The 12,922-nt window shown below is 45.0% G+C and overlaps 1 protein-coding gene across 2 annotated transcripts; it reads left to right on the top strand.

Moving 5' to 3' along the window:
- Window positions 1-669: 669 nt before the first annotated feature.
- Window positions 670-12,097, top strand: pthlha (parathyroid hormone-like hormone a). Of its 2 annotated transcripts, none has more exons than XM_015043344.1 (4): window positions 670-908; window positions 8,512-8,622; window positions 10,071-10,586; window positions 11,562-12,097. In XM_015043344.1, the coding sequence occupies exons 2-3, from the start codon at window positions 8,516-8,518 to the stop codon at window positions 10,561-10,563; spliced, it is 600 nt and encodes a 199-aa protein (XP_014898830.1). In that variant the 5' UTR covers window positions 670-908; window positions 8,512-8,515; the 3' UTR covers window positions 10,564-10,586; window positions 11,562-12,097. The 2 variants fall into 2 exon arrangements, with proteins under 2 accessions (XP_014898830.1, XP_014898829.1); XM_015043343.1 differs by lacking the exon at window positions 670-908 and adding an exon at window positions 7,679-8,130.
- The last annotated feature ends 825 nt before the right edge of the window (window positions 12,098-12,922 follow it).

The raw sequence follows: 12,922 nt of genomic DNA, 5'->3' as shown, positions 1-12,922 counted from the left end.
TTGTAAAGACAGATTAAGGTTTGGATTACAGTGACCTTCCTGAAATAAGAGCAGATGAGCAGCTTCTCCTCCAGATCAGGATTTACCCTCCGTCCTACATCACCTGCTCCTAAGGGTTCTGTTTGCAGGTCTGCAGTGATTTCTCTTTAAATTATTTAGTTTTCACATAAGCATCATAAACTTCCTGTTTGGAGGTAAATATGAAGCAGCAGATCTGATGGGATTCTGAGGTTATCGAGTGTTTTTATAGATGAAATCTGCTGGTTTCCAGCCGTGAACCCGTCCAGAACCTCTGAGTGTCTAAAAGCAGCGGCTGGGATCCTTTGACCTGATGCTCCCAACCTCAAACCACAACTCCCAGCTAAACATAGAGGAGCAGAGCGGCTGCGTAAGGAGGGAAGGCGTGACGGAGAAAACCACATTTACTCTTTTCTTCTCCCAGCCTGACAGCAGGAGGCCGTTATTTCACAGAGTCGACTCAAACCGACTAAAACAGCAGCGCCGTTAATCAGCCCCAATAAAGGTTAAACAGCGCAGGAACACCAGCGTGAGGCCGCTGGCAGCGCGGCTGCAGCTCAGTGACGCTCAGACCTGTAAGAAAGTGACAGGGAGCCGACCACAAGAACCAGAACCAACGCTGCGGCGCGGCTCCTCCTGGAGGGGGCGCCGTGTGGGAGGCAGCCAGCAGATAGTGACTAACTCCATCCAGCATGGCGGCTCCCGCTGCGAAGCAGCCGTGATGCTGATGACCTCTGTGTGATGTCATCAGGAGGTGTTGGCCTGGTTTATAAAGCTCCCTGGTCCAGGACCGCACCAACCCTCACAGAACCAGAGACCCGGGACAACAGACGGGTTCTGGTCCAAAGGACGACTTTTAATCCCAACTGAACCTTCAACAGAACTTCCAGGTAAGGACCTCTAACTCACCTATGGAGGACGGAGCCGGAACCAGAACCACAGAAGGTCCAAAGCTTCTGAAATGAGAGTGGATCAGAACCCTTTCATGCAGAGCTGATAGGTAGTTTGGACCCGGTCTGGTCTGAACTCTGGTTCTGGATGGGTTGGTTGCTGGAGCAGGATGACAGAACTCGCTTTCAGTTGGGTCAGAAGCCGAACCCGTTGGGTTCTGTTCTGATCCAACATTTAGACATTTAAAGAATCTAATAAACATTTATTCTTGTGTTTAATTGGCTAAAACTCCTAGTTTAATGATTATATTTAGTTTCTGCAGTTTTACTAGCTTTTCTGTCCAAAGCTAGAAAATTTAATCTTAATCTTTAATTTCTGTTTTAGTTATTTTTATGTTCAACATTCATTAAAAAAAAACATTTTTTGTTTTTATTGGTTTCAGGTCATTTTTAAGTAAATGGGTTTTTTTTCCAAATCAGGTTTCTGTAAACTGGTATATAGTCTGGAGTGTGTGTCTTTGCTGAAGCCGTTTTCTGCTATTCTGATTTTATTTAAATATTCAGATATTTTATTAAACACATCCACAAGTCTGACAGAAAAGACTAAACTGTTGCATTAAGTCACAGAAACTGCTTTGGTTGATCTGAATCTCGAAACACTAGAAAAAGTTCTGCAGGTTCTGACCCGGTTTAAAATCAGCTCAGTACTTTCTGTCTGTTTAGAAACTCCTGAAACCTTCAGAGCTCCAGATCCATCCAGGCTGGACCTGGAGTCCAGATGCATTCTGGGATCTCTGTTTGCATTTTAAACTCCTTAAAATGCAAAATACTGAAAAACTCCAGTGTTTAGTTTCATGATGCTAATGTTAGCCTATAGCTGTTTATGTTAACTATATGGTCCTCATATTAGCTCATAAACTGGTTGTTAGCCACATGTAGCTCATTTTAGCTCATTAGCTGCTTAACTTTGTAATATTGTGCTCATATGAGCCCATTAGCTCTTTATGCTAGCCATTTGCTGCTCATGTTAGCCTGTTAGCTGTTAGCCACACATAATGAAATCTCATCAAACTTCTTTAGCACTTTCAACCCTCAAAGGTTTCTCAGAAGCTTTACAATGAAAATGTAGCTCATGTTAACCTGCTAACTCTTTATTACCCGCATGTATCTCATGCTAGCTCTTTAGCTGGTCAGGTTTGCAGTGTGTCAGCCATATGCCATAACCATATCTCTTTCTGATCGTTTTATTGCATTTATTGTTAATCTTCATTTCCATTTAAATTAATTGCTAAAGTTTCCTACTAGGACGGATGTGGCAAATTAGCCACGATTATAAACATTGGCGCAGGCATCAGATTGTTTTTGAGATTATATTGATTTATTTTTATTTGTCCATATCAAATAAACAATAAAGCAAACAACAAATGCTGCTCATGTTAACCTGTGTAAGTTAGCCACATGTAGCGTAGCTTCTGCTGGTATGACTGTGAACTGGTTAATGTGGTTTAAGGTAACGTCGCCTGAAAGTTAACTCTAGTTATAAATGTTAACATATTAATGATGCCTGGTGGAAATAATATTATCTGCACTTCCAGTTTGACCAGTAGAGCATCAAACTGGTTCCTGATATTTTTTAAATCACTACTTCAGTTTTCACCTCCTGAACTCCTGAAGTTCATGAAAACCAGAGCCAGTATTTCATTTTTACACATCAAAGTCAACTCAAAACTTTATACACAAAGCTTATGTTTAAAAACCTTCAGCATCAGCCTGAAGTGCTAAATTATAACATTTCAGAGAAACGAACAATACATGGTTCTGTGGTCTGAGATATGAGACAGGAATGCTGCTTGATGCTGTTATTACCTTAAGAACTATTTTACAGAATCATCTAAACACCTCATGTGTTTAAATGTCAAAATAATCACACGCCTAAACCCATAAAGACTGTTTAGAGAGTCAAAACCACTTTGCGTCCCCTCCAAGCTCTAATGCAGTTTGCTGGCAGAGCAGCGCTCACCACAATCAGAGCTAATTGAGCGTAGGAACGTGACACAGCAGCGCATTACGGAGATCCATCTGGTGACATCCGAGTCCCGCAGAACGCCCGCGACGGGCAGACTGCAGGCGCCTGGAGGCGGCCATGTTGGCCGATAAACTACAGCGTAAACTGGTTTAGCAGGCTAAAACACAAAACTACAGCAGGCTAAACACAAAACTACAGTAGGCTAAACACCAAACTACAGCAGGCTAAAACACCAAACTACAGCAGGCTAAACACCAAACTACATCTTGCATTGGAATTTTAATGTCATTTTCCAGTAACAGAGCCAGTATTCCCAGTAAAACCAGGCTCTGGGTTAAAGTTAATGTCCGGTAGAAACTACGGGTGTCCATGTTGGGACCAAACTGTTTATTAAAACCAGGATAAAACCAGGAGGATGGATGTTTTTCAACAAAACCCCCACTGTTGGTCTATAAATTCCTCCAGAACCGATCCAGAACCGGGCCGCAGAACGGGAGGTGAGCCAGAGGTTAATGGCGGCCACCCCGGTTTCTGGTCCACCACCACCATCCATCACGCTGCGTCCCGTTTTCCCATCGCTGAGTCGCCTTTCCCGCCCTGAGAGCCCCTGATTTACTGCGGGGTTTCCTCCGATTGCTCATCCAGGGAACACCTCACACGATCCGGTTCCCCTCCAGAAACCAGCCTCCACCGGGTTCTGATCCGGTAGAACTGGGTTTACTCGCTCTGATGGCCGGTTCTGATCCGGTATAACCGGGCCCTTGTTTCCAGGGTGACGTGATGTTTCGGAGCGGCTAATATTCGCGGGGACAAATAATTTTTTACAGTTTAATGAGCTGTAATGTCGCCGGTCTCCAGAGCAGAGGTGGAGGTTTTACCGACACGTTTATGATGAAATAAAACAAAACTCAGATTTCATTTGCGGCCCACTCCAATGTTTCTGACCATAAAACCCCGACGGGCCAGGCCCTTAAAACACGGCTCTGTTCTGGGGTTTGGGTTCTGATCAGAAACCAGAAGTTAAAAGTAATAAAACTAAGTTTGTGTTCATTTTAAAATACAATTGATTTTTAATTTTTTTCGGTCAGAAAAGTGGAAGAAATCTTTTTTCTTTTTTTTTTACATCTGAAATAAAGAAAATCACCTGGGGAAATAAAAAATGGTGATGTTTTCTTTTGGCACGCCAAGCGAACCAGAGACAGCACAAAGCTAACATACAACCAAAGCTAACATGCTAGCCTAGCGCCAGCAGCAGAAATGGCTCCTGGTCTTCAGCCAAAGACCAAAGAGAAATCCTCCAACCACTGAAATCTAACGCCTCCATGTTGTTTCAATTGGTGAAGAAGGAAGTTGCTCTCAGTGTCTTCAGAGGCTTTGGTTTCTTAGTCCAGCGCCCCCACAGGCCAGGAGGGGAACTGAAAATGGAACAAACGAACAAAAACAGCCTAAGGTCTGTTTAACCAGAACCATGTTTAACCCAGATCACGTCACCTCCCAGGACCTCTCTTGCCGGGTGGTTTAGTTGGTTCTGACCCGGTTTAGATTGAGGTGTGTGTAGTTGGAGACCTCTGGGTCTCAGCGTGGGATCAGAACCGGGCCAGATGCCAGTGGGGCGTTCAGATGGAAGGTGAATGTTTATTGTGTTTATCAGCTGCTTTGCCAAAATGCAGCAAATTAGTGAAAATGTGGAGCAGCTCCGCTGGATCAGACCCAAATGGTTCTGCTGCTGTTCTGGTACAAATAGAACCACAACCAGCTCCATTCATGGAGGATCCAAACCCGGAGCGGGTTCTGACCCAGACTGGTGCTCTGCTGTGTTCCTTGTGTGATTTTCTTGCTCCTGCTGGTTCTGGGTCATGATGGACGCATCAGAACCGCCAGAATATTGGACATATTTGGCTAAGTTAAAAACAGTTTGAGCGAACTGGGCCGGCGACTGCAGGAGGTTCTGATAAACATTTGGACCGGTCTGAAACTTTGGGAGGCCGAGCAGAACCTCAGACATTCAGAACCTCCATCAGCGGACATTAAACCCGGCCCAAAACAAACTGAGGAGTTCTGCTGCAGGTCCGACTCCGTCCCACCCAGGCTGCAGATCCAGAAGCTCAGTCCAAAAGGTTCTGGAGTCAGAACACCTGCTGACCCGAGCGAGGTCCGGTGGTAAACGGGTTCCCTCTGGTGGGACCTGAGCTCAGTGATGGAGGAAACATGGTGGCTCATTTTCCAAAATCGTATTTTGTCCATTTATGGAAAACGTCGTTGCTGTTTCCAACAGATACTCAGTTTCAAGGTGAATCGTGACGTTTCTCCACCGCCGGCCCGTTTGTTCCCTCCAGAGCCAGAACCGGCGGAGCAGCAGACTTACATAACTGACCTTTCTGCTTCCGTTTGTCCGCCTGATTTAACGTCACTCATCGTGGACAGGTGGACGGGTTGCCATGGAGACGGGTCCTCTGTTACACAACGCTGCGAACGTTTCTGCAAACTGCAGAAACATTTTTTGCTGGTTCTGTTCTGGACTTTAGATCACCATTTTTGCTGTTTGAACATTTATTCTCTCTGGTTCTGGAAGCATTCTGACGTTTTACATCCAAATGGTTGCTATGACGCGTAACCATGGCAACAGCATTGGTTTTCCAACCAGCAGCAGCTGATTAGCATCTTAAAAGCTTGAATATTAGCTGAACTTTGACCCCAAACAGCAGCAAAGGAGGCGGATTAGCAGACTGATGATGTCATCCAGGTCCTACCGCTGTGGATGTTGAGCTGTTAGCATGTTAGCATGGGGCCGTCATACCGCAGCAGCCTTCAGTCAGAGGCCTCTTCAAATGTAAGACTGACAGCTACTGGAGATCCGTTATGACGATGTTTGATTTCCTGCTGGGATCAATAAAGTTTTTTGGATGTTCTGGTGTTGTGGTTCTGTCCGGCTATGATAGTTCCACCGCCGTGCTGCAGTGTGGAGATCCGGTTCTTCCCGTCCGGCTCAGAACTTCTCTGGACTCCATCTCTGATGTTCTAACGGTTCAGAAGAACCAGGTCGTTTGGTAGAACTTGGACTCCAGTCCCGGTCCGTCACATCTGCATCACTAGCTTTTAATATTCCTAAAGGCGGTTCTGATGTCATCGGGTTTTCCTGCTTCTAATGAAGCAGCTGGAGAGAGTCGGTTCCGAGTGGACTGGGTTTAATGTTGGGAGTGGTTCTGGCCGGTTCTCCGGGCCGGGCAGAACAACAGCAGCAGTGTGGAGCTTATGTAAGAGCAGTGCTGTGTTGGTGGTCCGTTTGATCCACAGGCAGGAGGAGTCCGCTCCGAACCGGGTCCTGGAGCTGCGCAGGGGACTCGGGTTTCAGAGAGCGGTCCAGTCCGGTCCAATAATCGGGTCTGACTCAGCTGGACTTCCAGAACCTCTGCTGGTTCTGTTCAGCTGATGGAGAAACATCTCAGGACTTTTCTGATCCGACTCAGCGGTCCATAGTTCCACTCCAACCTGCAGCAGAACCGGGCCGGTTCTCTTCCCCGGATCCGGGTCAGCTGACCCGTGATGTCACAGCGGGCCGATGAAGGACAGCGACCTAAACGGAGAACGGCGCCCCGAGGAACTCCACAGCGCTTCGGCCATTTTGTCCCAAACCTCAAACCGCCACACAGACGTGATGTTTTCAGATCAGTTTTCATCCTGAACGTTTTCACCCTGCCACACCCCTAGGGGGCAGCGTAGCGCTAAGCTAAAACTGCCAATCAGATTGCTTCAAAACAAACATGGCTTCCGGTTTGGAATAAAACATTAGGACGTTCATCTGCCCGGATCAAAGGTGTTTTTTCATTTATGTAGAGAAATTAAAACATTTAATTTAGTTAAAAAATGACTTACAGAAATGTTTGATGCAACACAATGTGATATCTGGTACCATTCTATCGCCATGGTAACCAGGGCGTGGCTTATAAAGTTCATCTTAACGAAGCAGATCTGCTTTAATTGCTGGACTAAAACAGGAAGAAGTTTCAGATAAACAACCAGATCCTGTTTTTATTGCTGAGAAAAGATTCAATATTTATTTAGTTTCTCCAATTCAGCCAAAGATAATAATCAAAATGGACACCTTTCATTTAACAAGGAAAAACTATTAGAAATTTTGATGTATAAAAAAAATCTTATTTAATTCAAATAGTTTATGTTCAGTTTGTTGTGTAGGTACAAAAATTTTTTTGTTGATTTTAGATTTTTTTTTTTTAAATTGAGTTAATGACTTTTGGCCCACATGATGAAAGTTTGGACGCCTGGTGTACAGATATTATCTGTTAAGCTTTTAAACAGCGTATTAAATGTAAAGTTGGTAAAACACGTTGGATCGTGTTATATCACATTATTAGACGACCTAAATCTCCACTTTGGTCAGAGTTTATAAATCTTATTGTTTTTATAAATGTATTTTTCCAGTGGATTAAAGACAGAGCCGGCCCAAGGGATGTGTGAGGTAAGAGGCTGGTCAGGCCCTCCAGGCCAGCAGGGGGAGCACAAAGCCAGCGTGGTGAGATATACATGTATGTATCTATAGAGATAGATATACACACACGGGAAGATGATTTCTATATTATTTTTATAGAAGTTGCCAAAATAATGGAGAATTTCTTCCTGCTGTGGGGAAATAAGAGATCAAACTTATTTACTTTGGTTTTTATCAGCTGATTTTACCTTCAAATAGTTCAAATATTTCAATTTCAAAAGTAACTTTTTAGTTTGTTTCTCCTGTCAGGTTAAAATCTCTGGAATGATGTGAGCTAATTATAATTGATGCTAATGCTAGCAGCTACGCTACACATAGCGTAGCTTAGGAACGTGTAGCTCAGGGCCCCAAAAAGGTTCAGACCGGCCCTGCAGAGCAGCAGGGCTCCACAGACACATCGAGAAACCATGGCAACAGAGGTCAATCCGGGAGGGCAAGGTCAACCGTCCAGATGTTCTGGTTGGTTTAAACCTCCAGCAGAACCTTCCTGGTTCTGGGTCCTGAGGTTGACCCCCGCTGACCCCTGATCTCAGCTCCTCTGAGCTGCAGCGCCTCCTTCCTCCTGCTCCTCCTCCTCTTCCTCTCCTGCTGCAGCAGCGCCGCAGCTCTCAGATGGATCTGCAGCTCTGCGGCACGCTGAGCCTCACTGGACCTCCTGTTGACGACCCGGTGACCCTGGGGACGGACCTGTGAGTGGAACCTCTCTGATGGAGTTCTGACCGGGTTCTGATGGAGTTCTGTCGGAACCAGTCCCAGTTCTAGGTTTCTGCTTTCCTCTGAGATCCGCTTTCTTCTCCCCAGCAGAGTTTGGACCCGGTTCTGACTGTCCTCCTGCTGAGCTCTGGTTGTTCTGCTCCGTGTAGAGTTCTGACCCGGTTCTGATTAGTTTCTGTGAAGTTCTGCAGATTTCTGACTCTGGTTCTGCCGAGTCCAGTTTAAAGAGTTCTGACTCGGTTCTTGCACATTTCTGAATCAGTTCTGTTTATTTCTGCCTGAGTTAAAAAGTTTGTTAGAGTTCTGGCTCGGTTCGGTTGGCTCTGACCGGCCTGTGTTCTGTTCTTCCCTTCCAGAACCATGTTGTTCTCCAGCAGCCTCCTGCAGCGGTGGTTCTTCGCGGTCTTCCTGCTCTGCTCCCCGGTTCCGTTCGCGGGCCGGCCCGTCGACACCCTGAGCGGCAGAATGTAAGTCCAGTTCTCCTTCTGTTCGGTACCAGAGTGTAAATGTTCGGTTGGTCTCTGCGAGGTCAACTGGACCGCCAGCACGAACCAGTTCGGCTCGGAACCAAAGCAAACCGGGCCGGTCCGGCAGAACTTTTCCACATTATCTCTGGGTCGGTTCTGGATGTGTTCCGGGTCCAGCCGGGTCAGGTCCACTTCACGGAATCAGGACGGGAACAAGCAGAACCGCTGAGGTTCTGGATGTTTTATTTCAACAGAAACCAGAGTTCGGTTCTGGTTCTGATAGATAAAACATTTAAGTTGCTTTGCAGCAGTTCGGATTAGATGGTCCGAACCTTTCCGGTTCTGGTTTTTTGGGGTTAAACCGAACCTGACGGTTCTTATGGAGGGATTTGGATCAGAACCGCTCCATTAGATCAGAACCTGCAGGGATCGGTTTCTTCTCACAAGAGCCGGAACCGGAGAAAAGTTCTGATCAGTTTGTTCTCAGTGGGATGAAAGGTGTATCGGAACCGGAACCGCTCCCCCAGGAGGTTATTGCTGGTCAGCACTTTGGATCAGAACCGAACCTGCGGAGTCAGGTTCGGTTCCTCTTCGTCAGGTTCCTTCCGAACCTGACGAAGAGGAGCTGCTCTTCCTCAGCGGTTCGGCTGCATCCATCCCGCAGGTTCCGAAACTTTCAGACCCTCAGGTGGACCCAAGAGGACGGGAGATTCTGAGCAGACGGCGCCCTCCTGTGGTCACTTTTATATTCTGTTGGCTCGGGAAGCAGATTAAAGCGGTTCTGATGAGGTTCGGCTTCTGGAAAGATGGTTCTGGTGGACCAGCAGTTCAGACCCAACATTTTATTAACTCTGTTATTAATGTCACAGTTTAAAACTAAATATTCAGTTAGCAAACATGCTAATTGTTTACATTGAAGCTAAATGTTAGCAGGCTAAATATCAAACCTGCGAGCTTACCATTATTAAAAACAATGACAGTAATTAGTTTCTAAGCTAATTTCTTTGTTTCGAAACAGGAAAAATGTTTTTTGTTTTTCATTTGTTTGTAAGTGTCATAGATTCAATCAAACATATTTAGCTAGCATGTGGAGTTAAATATTTAGCATGCTAACATTTGGTTAGCAAGCTTGCTAAACATTTACCTGGAGTTAAATATTCAGCTTTCTAATATTATTAAATTAATGGTAGTAATTAGCATCCTAACTATTCATAACTAGTGACATTTATAAATAAATTAAAAACTGATGAAAATGTAACTGAACGATGGACCGACCGGCGCTACAGAGCCCGATTTATTTCTGTTTGTCATTAACTTTCCAAACGGCACACCAAAAATCTGTCCCTTACTCATAGATGAAAAATGTTATTATTATTATTATTACTACTTAGTGTGTGCTGCCCCCTGCCCATGGACCGAGACTCAGCTGTTTCTCTCTCTGCCACCAGGAGGCGCTCTGTGACCGACACTCAGCTCATGCACGACAAAAGCCGGATGCTGCAGGACTTCCGGCGGCGCATGTTCCTGCAGGGCATCCTGGACGCGGTCCACACGGCCGAGATCCTCCCGGTTCGCAGCGCCGGGGCCGGGGGCAGCAGCGGCGCTGGCGCCGGGCCGCCTGGACCGGGCCTGGGGGTCAACCCGAGCACCACGGGCAGCACCCTGCAGTCCAAGCCCCCCGGAGGAACCAAGAACCTCCCCGTCATGTTCCAGGCAGAGGAGGAGGAGGAGGGCACCCACCTCCCGCAGGAGACCAACAAGTCCTACAAGGAGAAAGTTCCCGGCAAGAGGAAGCGGAAGGGGAAGTCCGGCCGCCGGAAGGAGGCGGAGAAGAGGAAGAGGACGGTTCGCGCCGTCCGGCGAAGGCCAGGGGAAGAGGCGGGCAGCGGGCTCCACCTGGAGTGGAGGCCTCTGCTGGGCCTACAGGGGGCGCTGCAGTGAGACGCCGTCAGCCTCTGACGGAGGTGAGTGGGTTTGGGTCGCCGGGGTAACGGCCGGTCATAGAGGCGTAGCAGAATGTTCTGCTCCGTGGTTCGGCTCCTCAAGCAGTCCAGAATTGGTCCGGTGCTAAAGGAACCCGTTCACCGGTCCCGATCAGTGAGGCAGAGAACCGATAGGGTGCTGCTACTGCGGGCGCCAAAATAACTGTTTCTTTTGAACAATTACAAGATAAAAACATAAAATTCCAGTAAAATATCCTGTAGAATAAAACTGGAAAACCAACTGACTCCACCTGGAGTTCAGGACAAACGTTTTCATAGCGTTAGAAACCAGCCGCCGTGTAAATGTTGGTCAGTAACTGAGAGGTTCTGGTACCGGATCTGTTTGGGTTCTGGCTGCCGGGCCGCTTTAACTGCTGGGTTCTGGTTCTGACCTGCAGAACCTCACTGGCACAAACGGTTCTGGTCCGGTCTGGAGCTGATCAAGTTTCCATGGAGACCAGAGACCGGATTTAGCCTCCAGAACCAGACGGTACCGACAGTGAGGCTTTGGACCGCATGGTTCTGGTTCTGCTGTGGTTGGAGCATCTGCACCGCTGTCCTGGTCCGATCCCATTGGCTGGTTCTGAAGCCCAGATTAAAATGAGAGAAATGTTTTCACCAGGAAACATTGGGGAGATTGCAGCAGCAGTGATTGATTGATTGATTGATTGATTTTTATTGTATTGTTTGTTCTTTGCTGTCAGAAAAGTTGAAAATTCCTTCATAAATCCACAATCTGATCGTTTTCTCTGAACTGATTTCATTAATAATCTGGATTAAATTAATAAAAACAGCTGACTCTTATCTAAAAATATTCCTCTAGATTTTCAGGATTTCCAGCAGAAACGTGACAGCTGGAACAAATGAACTGTTCGACCTCTGATGTTGGATAATCTGTGGTAATCTGGGTGCTCCAGGTTCTCCTCTGAAGGTTTTCTGTCTCTCTGTGTCTTGCAGACAGAAATCTTGGCCTCGCCTCCTGGACTCCTAAATGTTCACGACTCGTTCTCCTGTCACGGAGCGTTTGGACCGCAGAAAGAAAATATTTATTGTGTGTAAATATCTGAGATTAAGAAGCAGAATATGTTTAAATGAAACCTTATCGGCGCTGTGTGCGGCCACAGATTTTAATCTTTGTGAATCCTTTTTTATTCCAGTAATGTCTGATTATTTCCAGTAATTTATTTTGGTGTATTTATTTTGAAACGTATCGAGGTGCTGCTGACCTTCTATATTTTTGTACCATAATGCACTTTAGATATCTGACTATAATCTATAAACTTGTTTTTGTTGACTGAAGTAAAGAAAACTCGACTTTTTTTTTTGTCATTTTCTTTCATTTGTTTAAACGTTTTGTTGAAGCTGTTTCCTCCTCGTGATGCCTTCACTGACCGTCGGTTTTCTCCACGCTCTGCTTCGCCAGGCCAAAGTTCACGTGTTCATGTTGGTGAAGCCTGTTGTTCTGAGCTGATTAAACATGTCGTCATATCTGAGTCCGACTGGTCCGTCAGAACCTCAAGTTCAGTTCTGGAAAATGAGTCCCATTAGATCTAAGGTTTTAGGTTCCAACACTTAGATTGTTTATTTTTTCTTTTACCAGTTAAAGTCTGAAACTCCAACATTTTCAAACATCACCTTTAATCAAATATAGAAACTACAGTTTAAAACAAAACATCTCATGGTTCAATTTCCTGTTTCAAATAAAACTCTTAGTTCAAAAAATGCATTTCAATCAATTATAAATATAATTAGCTGATATTCCCTAGTAAGTCTTGTAATCTGTATGAACTAATTATTCATTTATTTCTTATGAAATCTGTTAAATCTGGTTTTAATCTAAATATTTTACAACAGCAGTGCCTCTATGTCTCCACTATGGGGCGCCGTTTGTAAGGTTACAGGTTACACAGTCAAAGCTTAGCAGCAGTAATTTTAGCCAGAATATAAAAGTTATATTCTTACCATATTAATTAAACTATAAATAAATGTCAGCTTCTAACTATATATATATATATATATATATATATATATATATATATATATATATATATATATATATATATATATATATATAGCTCCTCAAAAAAATAAAGGGAACACTCAAATAACACATCCTAGATCTGAATGAATGAAATATTCTCATTGAATACTTTGTTCTGTACAAAGTTGAATGTGCTGACAACAAAATCACACAAAAATCATCAATGGAAATCAAATTTATTAACCAATGGAGGCCTGGATTTGGAGCCACACACAAAATTAAAGTGAAATGTTCCCTTTATTTTTTTGAGCAGTATAGTAGGCCGCATTTCAGGCTT

The sequence above is a fragment of the Poecilia latipinna genome, unplaced genomic scaffold (genome assembly GCF_001443285.1).
Source record: "Poecilia latipinna isolate Pla-1442-1.1 unplaced genomic scaffold, P_latipinna-1.0 Scaffold628, whole genome shotgun sequence".
Lineage (NCBI taxonomy): Eukaryota > Metazoa > Chordata > Actinopteri > Cyprinodontiformes > Poeciliidae > Poecilia > Poecilia latipinna.
This window is presented reverse-complemented; position numbering and strand designations above follow the sequence as displayed.

Excerpts from the sequence above, each read along its gene's own strand:
- pthlha (XM_015043343.1), top strand. The coding sequence starts at position 8,054 with ATGGATCTGCAGCTCTGCGGCACGCTGAGCCTCACTGGACCTCCTGTT. Across the intron at positions 8,131-8,511 it reads GTGACCCTGGGGACGGACCT|AACCATGTTGTTCTCCAGCA; the intron begins GTGAGTGGAACC and ends CTTCCCTTCCAG. Across the intron at positions 8,623-10,070 it reads GACACCCTGAGCGGCAGAAT|GAGGCGCTCTGTGACCGACA; the intron begins GTAAGTCCAGTT and ends CTCTGCCACCAG.